The sequence below is a fragment of the Sorex araneus genome, chromosome 5 (genome assembly GCF_027595985.1).
Source record: "Sorex araneus isolate mSorAra2 chromosome 5, mSorAra2.pri, whole genome shotgun sequence".
Lineage (NCBI taxonomy): Eukaryota > Metazoa > Chordata > Mammalia > Eulipotyphla > Soricidae > Sorex > Sorex araneus.
The window spans coordinates 81715912-81731743 of NC_073306.1; the positions used below are offsets into that span (position 1 = coordinate 81715912).

The 15832-nt window shown below is 42.4% G+C and overlaps 1 protein-coding gene across 1 annotated transcript in view; it reads left to right on the forward strand.

The window, feature by feature from the left end:
• Positions 1-12295, forward strand: part of CCDC18 (coiled-coil domain containing 18) — a 73684-nt gene extending 61389 nt beyond the window's left edge. Inside the window, exons 25-30 of the mRNA XM_055139530.1 lie at positions 1334-1537; positions 2735-2872; positions 4912-5112; positions 6924-7364; positions 9449-9500; positions 12011-12295. Of these exons, the coding sequence (XP_054995505.1) occupies positions 1334-1537; positions 2735-2872; positions 4912-5112; positions 6924-7364; positions 9449-9463 (999 nt within the window). The 3' untranslated portion in view covers positions 9464-9500; positions 12011-12295. The remainder of the gene's footprint in view (positions 1-1333; positions 1538-2734; positions 2873-4911; positions 5113-6923; positions 7365-9448; positions 9501-12010) is intronic.
• The last annotated feature ends 3537 nt before the right edge of the window (positions 12296-15832 follow it).

A 15832-nucleotide genomic window follows, 5' to 3' on the forward strand; every position in this document is an offset into this window, starting at 1 on the left:
TTTTGATTATAACTAATTACCTGACTTTTAAATATATATATAATTTTCAGCCGGCAATGCTTGTGGTTACTCCTTTCTCAGCACTCAGAAATTACTCCTGGCGGTGTTTGGGGGGCCATATAGGATGCCATATGGCCAAACCCAGGTCGACCATGTACAAGGCAAACGCCCTACCCTCCGTACTATTGCCCAGCCCTATTCTTTTTTTTTTTTAGGATGAAAAGCACAAATATTCTTTATAAGCACAGATACAGGAATCCTTAGCCAAATATTAACAAAGTACATATACATAAAAACACATCAATAATAAATTTTAATTTATGCTAAATTAAACAAGTATGTCTACTAGATAATTTTCAAGTAAATGTAGTAAAGCAAGATTAATTTCATGTTTGAAGATTAATTTAAAGGAAGCCCAGCCCTATTCTTCACCTTTGATTTAAATAATCAAATGTAAACTTTCTTCTCTCTTTATATTATTTTTATATATCATATAATATTATATATCCTGCTATAAGAATTATGTTAATGTTAAATACTATATACCTTTTATGTTAAAGTATTATACATCTGAATTCATATAAAATATACCAGTGAGGGACCAGAGAGAATGCAGTGGGTAAGGCACTTGTTTGCACGTGCCCAACCCAGGTTTGATCCCAGCACCAAACCTTTCAAGATTGTACCTGCCACAGAGGCAGGGAGTGGGATGGGGTGGGGGTGGCGTGTGGGACACTGGGAACAATGGTTGTGGAAAGTGTGCACTGGTGAAGGGAGGGGTGCTGGAACATTGTGTGACTGAAATGTAATCAGGCAAAGTTTGTAATTGTATCTCACGGTGATCTTATAAAACTTAAAAAAAAACAACAAAAAAACAAAAAACTGGTCCTTCAAGCACTCCCAGGAATGATCCCTGAGCACAGAACTAGGAGCAAGCTCTAAGCACAGATTACTGTATTTTTATCATTTTTCGTCATTAAAAAAATCTAAAACTATCTTTAAATATCAGTTTTATTGTGTATGATATTTATTATAGGTTAAACTTTACAGAGATTTAGTTAGGAGGGAGAAAGTTACTTAGAAAAGAAATCGGTATAAGAACTAGTTATACGTGTCATTTAATTTTTTTTACTTTTTTAGTCACTCCTGGTGGTACTCAGGGGTCACTCCTGGCTTTGCACTCAGGAATTAGTCCTGGCGGTGCTAGGGGGACCATATGGGGTGCTGGGAATCGAACCCGGGTCGACCTCATGCAAGGCAAACACCCTACCCGTTATTGCTCCAGCCCTGTGTCATTTAACTTTCAAAGCTACAAATATCTTGTGTATTTCAGGTTGTGAAAGAGCAGGAACAATATATTGCAACTCAGTACCAGGAGACCATAGATTTGAAACAAGAACTGAGGCTAACTGCAGAGAAAATACAGACATCTCATGCAGAATTGCTCGAGGCTCGTCGTCAACAAGTCCAAGCCCAGAGAGAAGTAGAAAGGCTCTCCCAGGAGCTGGAGGACATAAAGCAGCTCTCAAAAGAGAAAGTAATTACTATTCCCAACAGTTGGAATTGTTGACCTTGCTGAAAATTTTAAACATTTTGACATCCACTTTTTGTGTTACAGAATATAGTCCTTGCCAAAGTTAATTGTGTCACACGACCATATAAATATACTTGACTTCAGTTGTACATCAAATGGTTAATGTCACATAAATGCATGTTAATTATATCTTACTAAATTTTAAAAGAAAAAAAAGAATTTAAGTGCCATCTCTCCAGTCTACTAGTGTATAACCATATTGTTTTTATTATAGCTTAGGTAACATGGTTACAGTAGTGTTGGTTTTGGTATCGATGGACAAAGTCACTGCTCCCCACTATCACAGTGTCCAGAGTGCTCCACCGCTGTCCCTGTCACTTTATTATTTTTATTTATTTATTTATTTATTGCTTTTTGGATCACACCCAGTGATGCACAGGGGTTACTCCTGGCTCTGCACTCAGGAATAACTCCTGGTAGTGCTCAGGGGGCCATATGGGATGCTGGGAATCAAACCCGGGTCAGCTGCGTGCAAGGCAAATGCCCTACCCGAGTGGGTATTGCTCCAGCCTGATCCCTGTCACTTTAGTGCCCCTCTCCATAACCCCCACCACACTGCCTGATAATCTGTTTTGTAATTCAAGGCCAAAGGTTTGTTATAGTTCTATACTGTCTCTTCCCCGACTTTTCTCTCTCTGTACCACACATGAGTGAGATCTGCTGGTATTTGTTCTTTTCCTTCTGAATCATTTCTTCCAACATGATGCCCTCCAGAGTTCCACCCACATTGCAGCAAACTGCATGATTTTCTCTCTTCTTATACCTGCGTAGTATTCCGTTGTGTGTATTTATCCATTTCTTCATCCGTCCTTCTGTTGTTGGAATTTGGGTTCTTTACATATCCTGATTATTGTAAAAAGCACTACATGAACATAGGTGTGCATATATCTTTATGAACTTATATTTTTAGTGTTTGGGGAGTTGCTACCAAGAAGTGGAATCACTGGGTGTGGCCCCCCAAAAAATAATTAAGTGTACCATTTCATGTTAGCTTGGTGTTAGCTTGGTGTTTGTATGTTTATATTGACATATTATAAAATATTATATAATATAAGAATGCAAGTTTACTTAAAATAAACTTGTTTACTTAAAATAAAAACAGAGAAGTTATATAGCCTTATTTGATATATTCTTTTTAAGGAAGCTCGTGGACATCATTTAGCTGAAGAACTGGGGGCTTCTCAAGTTCGTGAAGCACATTTAGAAGCAAGAATGCAAGCAGAAATTAAGAAATTGTTAACGGAAGTAGAATCTCTCAAAGAAGCTTATCACATGGAGGTAAAGAAAAAATTATTTGTGTTTTAATTTTTATTGTTGTTGTTTTGGTTTTTGTTTTGGGGCCACCAGTGTTGCTCAGGGGTTACTCCCAGTTCTGCAGTCAGGAATCACTGCTTGCAGTGCTCAGGGGACCATATGGGATGTTGGAGATTGAACCTGGGTCAGCCAAATGCACGGCAAGTGCCCTACCCACTGTACTGTTTCTACGGCCCAAGACCATCTTCATGTTTCATTACTCCCTTGGCTATGTGAGCCTGACAGTCCTGAAGACACAGTGCAGTGTCCAAGAATCCACTAGCGCCTCTCCTGGCAGCACTCCAGGACTAAAGGCTGAGGCCCTTTAGTCCACATCCATCTGCCAATGGTTCTGTGGTGCCTGGGGTTGAACTTCAGGCCTCTACACACTAAGTCTGCACCTTAAGCTGTTTGGCCCTGGTACTTTTGAAGCAAAACCAGTTATTTTATCAGTAAATATTTTAGTAAATATCTATGAAAGCTAAGGGTTAATTCTTTCTTTCTTACTTTATTTTAGTTCAGAAGATATTTTAGTTAAATGGGGAAAGGGTCAGAAAGTAAACCCAAAGCTATTATTTATTGCACCTAAACGTTGGCCTCATAATTCCATATATAATCAAATATCTAGACATTGTTCAAATTACCCCAATTTGGGAGGCTGGAGCGATAGCACAGCAGGTAGGGCATTTGCCTTGCACGCGGCAGACCCGTGTTCAATTCCCAGCATCCTATATGGTTCCCCAAATACTGCCAGGAGTGATTCCTGAGTGCAGAGCCAGGAGTAACCCCTATGCAGAGCCGGGTGTGACCCAAAAAGAAAAAAAAATTACCCCAAGTTTAACAAAACTGTCAAGTGGTATAGTTCACTTGTCAAAAAGAGTCTGTTATACTTGGTTAGTTCTTAAATAAATTTAAGGCTTTGGCCTTGCTCTTCAAGCCCATGTTCTCCCTTGAACATATTTCTCCCTTGGTTTTCTCTATTTTCTTTTGTTTATTTCTGTTCTGGTACTGTTCTGTTCTGAACATAGAGAAGCCTATGTTCTCTCAAACATATTTCCCCTTTTTCTTCTCCCTCACATCTTTGTAAGTTTCAATAAAAGTTTTCTTGCTTCAATAAAGCAATTAATAAATAAAATAAATTTATGGCTATCAGTTTATTCTTCCCCCTTCTTTCCCTATGCTTCATTTGTGGAGAGATAAGATATTTGTAATTATAAGCAGAATTTACTTCTGTTTAAATGGAAATGGATAAAAAGGAGAGAGAACAAAAGGGAATGCCCTGCTGCAGAGGCAGGGTGGGGTGGTGGGGGATGGGGTGGGGGTGGTGGGAGGGATACTGGGAACATTAATAGAGGAGAATGGGCACTGGTGGAGGGATGGGTAAATGATCGCTGTATTACTGAAATGCAAACACAAAAGTTCATAAGTTTGTAACTGTACCTCACGGTGATGTACTAATAAAAATTTTTTTTTAAAAAGAGATATCCAAAAATAAATAAATAAATAAATAGATAAATGGATAGTATTAGAATAGCGTGTATATGTCTGTGTGTGTGTGTGTGTGTGTGTGTGTGTGTGTGTGTAGGAAGGTAGGTTTTATTGAAAGTTATTTAGAAAGATGTAAAGGGGAGAAAGGGAGAAGAACATACTCGAACAAACACAGACTTCTCCAGAGTGGAAATAGGCAAAGAAGTATCGACCCAAGGAAGCCAGGTCTGTGTTGGAGGCTTCACAAGCTAGCATTAGAATATTGGTGGTTTTGTTTGTTTGTTTTTTCTTTTTGGGTCACACCCAGCAATGCTCAGGGGTTACTCCTGGCTCTGCACTCAGGAATTACTCCTGGCGGTGCTCGGTGCTCGGGGGACCATATGGGATGCTGGGAATCAAACCCAGGTTGGCCGTGTGCAAAGCAAGCGTACTACCCGCTGTGCTATCTCTCCAGCCCCTAGCATTAGAATATTGTTGAAACCAGTTTTGATTTGTTATCTCTTTCATCTTTTCTCTTTCCAATCTTGGGAATTTAGATGGTTTCACATCAAGAGAACCATGCAAAATGGAAGATTTCTGCTGACTCTCAGAAGACTTCTGTTCAGCAACTCAACGAACAGTTAGAGAAGGCAAAACTGGAATTAGAAGAAGCGCAAGACACTGTAAGCAATTTACACCAACAGGTCCAAGACAGAAATGTAGTGATTGAAGCTACAAATGAAGCATTGCTTATTAAAGTAAGTCCACATAGAAACATACTAAATGGACTGCAGCAGTAGTACAGTGGGTAGAGTGCTTGCCTTCCATGCGGTCGACCCAGGGTCAATCTCTAGCACCCTGTATCAAGAGATCAAGCCCCTCTGGTGTGATCCCTGAGCACTGCTGGGTATGGCCCGAAAACCAAACCAAAAAACGTACTAAAGTATATGTATGAAATAGTAAATTTGTAACTTGTTTTCCAATCTTGTTTATAGAAGACTTATGTGCTCAAATCCTGACCTATCTGAGTAAAAAGCACTTTAATTAGAAAATGTTGAATTTGGGTATTATTAATAAAATATATGTATATGTATATATATATATATCAAATCACTACAGGAGAAATAATAATTTATAAATGTTCAAACAAAAATGTGGGAGAACACCCAGTTTCAATTTGTCATGAATTTCATCTATTCCAGTGTTTGATATAGTTTCACATTTGATTTTGCTCTGTTGCCTTTTTTTTCCCCGTCCACCCCCCTACGCATCACACATGTATACACACTTCTCCTCCTTCTGCTGATGTTGCAGTACTTGGGCTTCATACACATTTGAAAGTGGTGCTTGCTGCGATTGCCCATCAGATTGAGGTGCCTGCAGACATGCTCACTGGGGCTTACCCTCTAGTTGTGGTGCTCCCCAGGAGTCACACCTTTTTTAGTTGTAGTGTCTGCACACAACTAAAAAAGCAATACCTGGCTGTGGTATTGCTAGAAATTCTTTTTTTTTTTGCTTTTTGGGTCATACCTGGCGATGCACAGGGGTTACTCCTGGCTCTGCACTCAGGAATTACCCCTGGCCGTGCTCAGGGGACCATATGGGTTGCTGGGATTTGAACCCGGGTCGGCTGCGTGCAAGGCAAACACCCTACCCGCTGTGCTATCTCTCCAGTCACATGGCTAGAAATTCTTACAGTGCTGAGGATTGCAGACAAGAAATGTTGCCTGCATTGCGCTCATTGTCAAGCTTTATCCTTGTCCGTATAAGCCAAGGATAAAGCTTGTCCTGCTTTTTTCCTTCTAGGCGTTTATAGTTAGATCTTAGTTCAAGTGTTTAGCCATTTTGAGGTTTGGGGGTTTTTCATATATGATTCATTTTCATTGTTTGGCATGTGGCTGTCAGCATTTTCTCAGCACCACTTATTGTTTTAGGTCCTGTTGCCTTTAGCCCTTGTTATTTCCTCACAGTGTTTCTTTATATCCCACCTATGAGAGATGTCGTTCTTTTGCAGAGAAATTTTTAGATCTAAGATTTCAATATCGAATAGAAATTAAAATTGTTACTTGACACTGTATGACTGAAACCTAATCATGAACAGTTTTATAAGGATCTATATCACAGTGATTCGATAAAATAATAAATATATAAAATTATTACTAAAGACTGCAGTCACACTCGGGTATCTCCCGCTGTCTTGGTGTGCCGGAGTCCAAAAAGAGCAACTGCTGGCTTTATTCTACTGTGACCCTTCAGCATCGTCAGTCACCGAGTTAATGGCATGCACAAAATAATAATAATCATAATAATAGAATTATCGTTAGCACAATAAAGGCAAGTATATGACAGAAAAATCTACCTTTCATGAAAATACTAAACTTAGGTCAAACACATTTCAGGTCAACATTTGTAATTGTTCAAAATGGTTTGAGCAGAGCTTGGCAAAATGATTCTCATGTGTGTGTGCTTATAAAAGGAATTCTGTGTAAAGCTTTACTCAGCTGATTTCTAAGAGTCTGTGGTTTTCTAAATTGTTCATTCATTTAACAAAGATGAATTTTCTCTACAGGAATCAGAATTAACCAGATTGCAAGCCAAAATGTCAGGACATCAAAGGACAGCCTCACTGACATCCCCAACAGAAATCATGCCTGATGTTCAGAATGCAACAGTTGCTAAGTATCATCAGACACCTTTCTTAAAATGTAGAAAACTGCGTCGCTCTAGTAGTGCCAATGACCTAAGTTCCAAATCTCATAATAATGAAGATCTTTCTGAAGAATTACTACAGGATTTAAGAAAAATGCATTTAGAGCAACCTTCAACGGTAGAAGAAAGCCACAGGGAGCTAATTTACACCCATCCAGACTCATTCAAGCCTCTCACGTATGATTTAGAAGATGATGTTTCTGAGAACAATGACTTCAATACTCTTAGTGGAATGCTCAGATACATAAACAAAGAAGTGAGACTGTTAAAAAAATCTTCTCTGCAAACAGGTCTAACTCAGGTAGGTATTTCATATATCAGAAATTCTAATAGTTTATCTTCAATAAACATCATTGTACTACTTGGAGGAAAGTCTAAATAACAAAATGAAACATATCCCTGTGTAATTGGTGATGTGCGCAATATGGAAAGTACAAAGCACTCATTATGAATTTGGAATATTTTTATCCTTTTTTAGTTTTTCAGTCACACAAATGAACATGGTGTTCAGGGGGCCTGGATCAAGAAGCAGGGGGACCCCTAGCATGCACAGACTGTGCTTCTCCGGCCCAGTTTGGAATGCTTTCAAAACCCCAGACAAATAGAGTTGAGAATTTAGCTTTCAAAATTAATTTTTTGAAAATAGCCCATATATTAGGTTGTACTACAGTTTCTATATTTGATTAAAGAACTAATTTTACCTATCACTCGAGGGAAGTTTTTTGAACTTGAGAATATCAGCCATGTGTGTTTACAGACTTCCCGGAAAGCTCACCTAGGAAAGAGTTCAGTACCTTATCTTTGTAGAAGTTCATGAACTTCCACAGTGCTCTAAGCACAAGGAATATTTTATTCCCTTGGTCCATTCACTTGGTTTATCTACTTCCATTATTCTTTGAGCATGTTTTGTGGAATAGGCAACTTTATCCTACTATACATGCCCAACAGACACTCAAAACCATTTCTAAACATTTATAGTTTGCATACAGAAATGAAAGTACATTTTTAGAGACTAGGGAGATAGTACTGGGGTGCCCAACCAGGTTGCTCACCAGGATCATATACCCTCTCAGTCAGTGACCAGAGTGGACCTAGTGGCCTGGGGTGCCCCTGCTGGTCCCTGGTACTGCAGGACCCAGTCAGAACCACATTCTCTGGTCCTTGCACTCAGAGATGGGCTTTGTTTGCCCAGTATCTCGTCAGGTGACCCTTGGGCACCTTGAACACCGCTTGGGACTCCAAAAAAAATTTTATTTTTATACATGTTTTTTTCTCAACCTTTTTCTGATTGTGCACTTGCCTCATTTTAATACATATCAAATTACTTGGGCGGCCTACAAAACTTTGTTTTGGTTTTTGGCTACCCCAGTGGTGCTTAGGGTCTATATCTGGCTCTGTGCTTGAGGGTTGCTCTCAGGAGTGCTCCAGGGACCGTCTGGTGCCAGAGAGCAAACCTGAGACTCTTGAATGCAGAGCACATTCTCAGCCCTTTCTCTCTCCAGTCCACAAAAAGGGTTTTGGTTTTTGGGGTTTGGGGCGAAACCTGGCAGTGCTCAGTGCTTACTCCTGGCTCTGCACTCAGAGATTACTCCTGTCAGGTTCAGGGAATCATATGGGGTGCCAAGGATTGAGCCCATGTCTGTCGAGTGCAAGGCAAGCGCCCTGCCCACTGTACTATATCTCCAACCCCCACAAAAAGTTTAAGTTTTTTGAGAATGAATTGTAAGACAAAGACTATTGAAACTTCTTCACATTTCTCCATAACATTTAATACATGAAAAACAAAAGAGTTTAAGTGGGGCTGGAGAGCTAGACAGTACAGGGTTAAGGCACATGCCTTGCACATAACTAACCCTGGGTTGATCTCCAGAACTCCATGATGACCCACACATCACCAGGTGCAGACTCTGACCCCTGCAGGTTGGCCCAGATCACCCGCAGCACTGCAGGGCCTGAATAGCACCACCAGTCTTGTGGGGAGGCACCAGTCTCATTGGCCGAGAGTCATCCAAGGGCCCTTTATCTATCTTCCTTACTCTGCCCTCAGTTTGACAACAGTGTCTGTCTGTTTGTTTGTTTTTTTTTAATTATAGCCCCTGTTTCAGTTTCTATAATCAGTTTAGTTTAACCTTATCCTCCCTTCCAGTTCCCCTCACCCGGAAGTAATTGCTTTTTATATTCAAATGATTCATCAGTATAACTTGATGAATGTAACTTCATCAATATAACTATTCAATTCATGAATATAACTCTGGTTCATGTTTTTCAATTGATAAAATATTCCCCTATTAGTTGAATATATTCCTGATTATTATAGTAGACTTTTAATGCTGAATCAACATTAGAATATTTCAGAGATTAATCTATTGTTTTGAATTATTTCAGGGAGAAAATTTATAAACGGAAGAAGTTGGTGTGGTGAAAAATTGAATTTTTGGTATTATGCTGTTGGCTTTCTTTTGTCTTCAGTTGGGTATTTCTTATTGTCATGCTGTAGTTTTTTGTTTGTTTGTTTTTGTATTTTCCAGTTTTGGACCATACTTGGTGATAGTACAGGTACTTAGTGATACTTAGAGCCTACACCCAACTCTGTGCTTAGGGGATCAGGTAGTATCAGGGTAGGAATCCAGGCTTTCTGTGTTATCCTGCTCACTTCTGTGTAGGTCATACTTTATAAAAGCTAGATTTTGATAAATAATTTTTTGGTTTGTTGTGATTTTTGGACCAGACCCAACAGTACTCGGGCTGCTCCCTGTGGTGCTTCAGGGGACCATGTGGTACTAGGAAGCAAACCCTGGATTTTTGTGGACTCCAGCCCATTCGGCTATCTCCCTGACCTGCTTGTAAAGAAATTTTTTAGTTCAGTATTTTAAAGAAAGCCCTTCTAATTGTGCATGTTTGTGTGTCACTTTGAGTGAGTTATTTAATATTTCTTTATTTCCCTAATCATAGAGTGGTACCTACTTCACAAGGTTATTATATCCAACACGTCAATGCACTCAGCACTCCTAGATGAACACAGAAGTGATAGATCATGATACATTTTTTTAAGCTTTTAGATTATTTTCTTTTGTGAGGGTTTTTTCTTTCTTTTTTTTTTTTAACTATTTTAGCTACCCATGGCATACTCAATATGCCAAAAAACAGTAACGAGAGTCCTCATTCCCCTGACCCTGAAAGAGCCCCCAATACGCTATCGGGCTACACTAGCACACGACAGGGAAAAATGGAGACGTTACTGGTGCCAACTCAAGCGATTGATGAGCAACGGGATGACAGTGATACAGTGGCTTTTTGGGTCACACCTGGCAATGCTCAGGCTCTGCACTCAGGAATTACTCCTGGCAATGCTCTGGGGACTGTATGGGATCCCGGATCAAACCCAGGTCGAACACATGCAAGGCAAATGCCCTGCCCGCTGTACTATCACTCTGGCCCCTCTTTTGTGAGCTTTAAAAATACTTTTCCAGGTGTGGAAGTCGATGTGGAGATCTCGTTCTGTTCAGCAGGGAGAACCCTTCGTAGGGCGCAGCCGAAAGAACAGACGCAGAGCCCAGAGGAGGGAGAAAAATACTTTTCTGGTGGCTGGAGTGATAGCACAGTGGGTAGGGCATTTGCCCTGCACGTGGTCGACTCGGGTTTCCCAGCATCCCATATGGTCCCCCGAGCACTGCCAGGAGTAATTCCTGAGTGCAGAGCCAGGAGTAACCCCTGTGCATCACCGGGTATGACTCCCCCAGCCCCCCGCCAAAAAAAAAAAAAAACCTTTTCTGATTTGTCTACAAGAAAAATAAGTGGGAGCCAGAGAGATAGTCCAACAAGCAGGGCACTGCTTGCACATGGCCAGGCCAGGTTTGATCCCCAGCACTGCCAGGATGTGGCCTGGAGAGAGCAGTGAGCACAGAGCCCAGAGGGAGCTCTGAGCACCAGCAAGACTAAAGATGATGAATAATCTCATAATGAAATTTTTCTTTTTTTTTTTTGTTTTTGGGTATATCCTTTTTGTTTTTGCTTTTTTCTTACAGTTAAGGTAGTTCAATAGTGTCAGTATTCTTAGTTTTACTATACAAAGTTACTGCACTGTCCCCACTGCCAGTGTGTCCGAGGGCCCTCCACTTCTGTCCTTTTAGTTCTGTCTTATCCTTGCACTGCGCTCCAGCCCCCTCACCACTGAGTGCAGGGGCCTCCTCCCCCCGCCCAAGGTCCCCTTCATCCTTCTTTCTTCCCATAGTCCCTGCCTTCCCCCTGATCCCGTGGTTCCCCAAACTCCCCAGTTCCCCTTCATCCCCCCAGGCTCACGGTGCCCTCTCCATCCTCCTGATCCCATAGTTCCCAGCACCCCCAATCTCATGGTCCTCCCTGCATCTTCCAATCCCATGGTCCCCAAAGACTCCCTTATCTCGTGCCATCCCCCCACCTCTGCCACCCCCTGAGCTTGACTTCTCAGCAGTGTTACACATTTCCTTACTCAGCCTAGGTGTTCTGATGGCCTGTCACTACAAATCACTCCCATGCCATTATCCTAAAACTTTTGACTTACAAAATTTACTGAAATTTTAATTACAGTAAAAAGTTTTACTGAATTTATTCACTGTCCTTCCCCCTCCCCGCCCCCGCCCCTGTTGCTCATCGATTTGTTCGAGCGGGCACCAGTAACGTCTCTCATTGAGACTTATTGTTGCTGTTTTTGGCATATTCATTACACCCAGGTAGCTTGTCAGGCTCTGCCGTGTGGGCTTGATACTCTCGGTAGCTTGCCAGGCTCTCCGAGAGGGGCAGAGGAATCGAACACGGGTCGCCCACGTGAAAGGCGAATGCCCTACCATTGTGCTATTGCTCCAGCCCCATTTAAGCTGTTTTATATTGCTTAGTTTGCTTAGAGTGTGAAGCTCTGTTAGAAACTTGTTTCACCCGAGTCCAGTACTCTCCCTCTTTCTGTGATTACAGGGTCTTAATTGGGTCTGTGGCCTGGTGCTATATTTTCTACTCCCTCCAATGACATAACTTCTCTTGGAAGAAGCCAAGCAGAGATGAAGCGCGCACACCACTTCCAGCCCTGCAGCTAGAATCCTGTATCGGTGCCCGTCTCCTGGGGTCTCTCCCCAGAGCTGGAGTTGCCTGCAGCCTAACTTCTCCCGAGCCACTGGGGAGAGCATCAGAGGGGGTGGTGGGCAAACAAAATTGCAGGTACCTGGGCGCCTAAAGGACCTGAACATTCTTCTTTGACTCTTTCAAGAGAGAAATAAACTATCTTTGTAAACCATGGATATTGAGAATCTGTTTATGCTGTTAGTTTGAACTTACCCTATTTGACTTAAAAACTCTTAGGATTAATCTTTGTAGCTAGTTATTTATTAAATATTTAATTTAATAAATAGCTAGTTATGAATTAAATATTTACTTTTTCTCTCATTATCAATATATATATATGTGTGTATATATATACATATATATACCTATATACCTAAATATATATTGGACCAGAGGATAGTAGAGTGGGTAGGGCACTTACCTTCCATGCAGCGGACCCAGATTTGATTTCCCATGTGGTCCTCTGAGCTCCACCAGGAGTAAGCCCTGAGTACTGCCTGTGTGGCCAACCCCCACCCCCCCAAAAAAAAACCTTTCATTATTTAGACATCATGATTTACTAAGCTGTTGACACTCAAGTTCCAGGCCTTCAGTGTTCCTACACATGTCCCCATCCCTTGCCAGTGACCCCACCAGTCTTCCCTCCCACCCCCACCCTGACTCCTTGACAGACACATTTTAAGTTTCATCATTGTAATTTGGGTCCCATGCTTACAGCTGTGTTGGCTCTTGGGGTTACTGTGTACCCAGATACCTCAACTCTATATCCCAGACAAATCTAACACCCCTGAGTCTTGCTTCTGTGTTATTCCAGAATTCCTCCTCTTTCTTTCCCTTCCATTTCTCTCCTCCCTTGGCGGTTTTCATTTATTTATTTATTTATTTTAATTGATTCACCGTGAGAACAGTTACAGGGCTTTTAGGATTAAGTCTCAGTCATACAATGATCAAACACCCATCCCTTCATCAGCGCACATGTTCCACCACCAAGAACCCCAGCATACCCCCCCTCCCACTCCCCCTCTGCCAGTGTGGCAGATGATTTTCACTGTACTCTCCTTATTTTGATTACATTTAATTTTTGACAGAAAACTCACTCTCATTATTTGGAGTTTTTCTTCCAACAGTTAGACCTGTCGGAATGGCATTTATTGTCGATAGCAAAGAGCATACGAGGTTGTACAGTCGCGAAAGCGGCCGCCCAGTTTTGGGATTCTGGTATTCAGCCAGAGGTATTTCTGCCAGCAGCCGCTATATTCCGAGGTTGGTTTGTGTGCCTCTGGGATCATGGCTGTTCAGGAGCGGAGGAGCTGTTCGTGGGTGACCGCTTGGGGTCTCATTTGGACAAAAGACAGGGCCGGTTCTGCCCCTCAACCCCCCATCACGAGATCCCCCATGCGTCTCATCACTGCATGCTCCTACCTCTCTGTCCAATTGTCTCTGAAAGGTGCTGGTCGCCATGCTGCTGCAAAGGGGAAAAGGCCGAGGAACAGAAACCCTTCCCCTCCCGGGGCTGCACGGGGCCGTAGCTTAGTTCACAGTCCAGGAGAATTTCTGCCGAGATTGGTTTCTGTGCCTCTGGGATAATGGATGCTCAGGGGTGGCGGAGCTGTTCCTGAGCATTTGTTTTGTATATCAGGAAAGGCCACATAAGCGGCAACGCGGTTTGGAGAAAAAGTCCCAGACCCACATACCGGAGCCATGTTAGTAGAAGCTCAGTGTCGCCGGGACTCCATCTGGAGAAGGTGGATTGGCTGCACCTTCTCTGTCTGGCACCTTGGTGTTGTTGGCCCGGTCTGGGGTCCGGAGTGTTCTCTGGCTTGCGGTGCCCACCGGCCCGGATTCTTCACTGCTGGCTGCTGTGGCAAGATGGCTCCGAGGGCGGGTTGAGGGTGTGACTGCCGGTGGCAGGGGTTTCTAGAAGCTGGGTTTCCCTTGGCATTTTTGTTTCTGTAATCCAGGCTCAATGTTTTGCCCACCTTTGATTTATTCTTCTCAAGTCCTCCAACATACATGCATGCTCCTTTAGCAGGTGACTTCTGCTTTAAATGAGGAATAGCAGCTATAAGGAATGAGGACTATATACCGTTCTGTGCTTCTGAATTTACTGGCTTGGGGCTGGAGGGATAGTACAGCAGGTAAGGCACTGACCTTGCAGGCAGCAGACGAAGCTGTGATCCCAAGCGCCACATTTGGTCCCCCTAAACCCACCAGGTTTGATCCCCGAGTGCACAGCCAAGAATAAACCCTGAGCACCACCAGGTGTGGCCCAACACCCACCCCCTCAAAAAAATTAAAATAAGTAAATTTACTAACCCTGTATCTGCACTATGTTTACTTACCACGTTTTTGGTACTAGGCATCAACCTTGACCTTGGCCTCCCACATGCTGCAGTCCTTTGAGTTATTTCCCTGGTCCCCTAGTTTACTTCCTTGTCATCACCATAAAGGCTATTTCCCTCAGTAACCATCTATCTGTATTTGGATTCTTCCTCTCTCCTCAGTCATTCTTCTCATCTGTATTTTCAACCTTGTGGGTTTCATCCTATCCCACCAGTGTAAAACATGCTTTAAGTCTCTCATAAACTAAAAATGAAAACTTTTTTTTTTCAGTCTCCCATTCCCAGTCTCATTGTTCAGCTTGTCATATACTTGCATGGCCCACATTCTTTTTTTTTTTTAAATTTAAATTTTATTGAATCACCATGTGGAGGGTTACATAGTTCTCAGGATTATGTCTGTTATACAATACTCAAACACCCTTCCCTTCACCCGTGCCCATATTCCATCACCAACCACCCCATTATACCTCCCACCCCCTCCTGCCCCCCCAGTCCCCGCCCTTGTAAGTGATAAGTTTCACTTCGTTTGCGCTTTATCTTGGTTACAGTCCATGTTTCAACACATAACTCACTATTGTTGCTAGGGTTTCCCCCCAAAAAAGAGAAGACAGTCCCACTGTCAAGGAAGCATTTGATGGCTCTCCATTGCTGAGAATGTAGAGATGTTAAGTCCCGCTGTTTGTTACATAACTTTTCTATTTTTTCCCCCCCTCGTCCCGCGCCACCGAGTTCACGCCTGTTTAGTAATCACCACGCTGCCTGACAAAGGGAAAACAAACCAAAAAAGATGGTTATTTCCCGTCATCAGCCGGCGTGGGGCTCTGGCTTAGTTGATAGTCTGGTAGAATGTCTGTAAACAGTTTCTGGAACCAAAAGTAATACGCTGGTATCGGCCCCGGCTCGAGATTCCACCAGCGTCCCGCTGTTCCAAGTACATAATAATTTATTCCCTTGTATCCCATTCCCACGCCACCAGGTCCGTGTCAGCTTAATGGACATCATACTATGGTTAACGCCACGCCGCGTTTCTTCCCGAGAAAGAAGGATATTTCTTCTCAGCCGGCGTGGGGATATGGCTTAGTTCAGTCTATAGAGATGGCTACCACTTTGGTAGCCTTCAATATTTCAGCAAGAGACTTACTATTCTTGTTAGGATTTCCCACCAAAGTCCGACCCATTAAAAAGGAACCATTTCATATTGGTGATGATTAAATGACAATAGGTTGCGCGGCCATGGCAGCGGCCTCGCGGCTTTGAATTTCTGTATAAAGTCCAGGGAAAGTACAGCCAGAAATTACACATCGCTACAAACTTTAACCCTATTATGGTCCCCCCA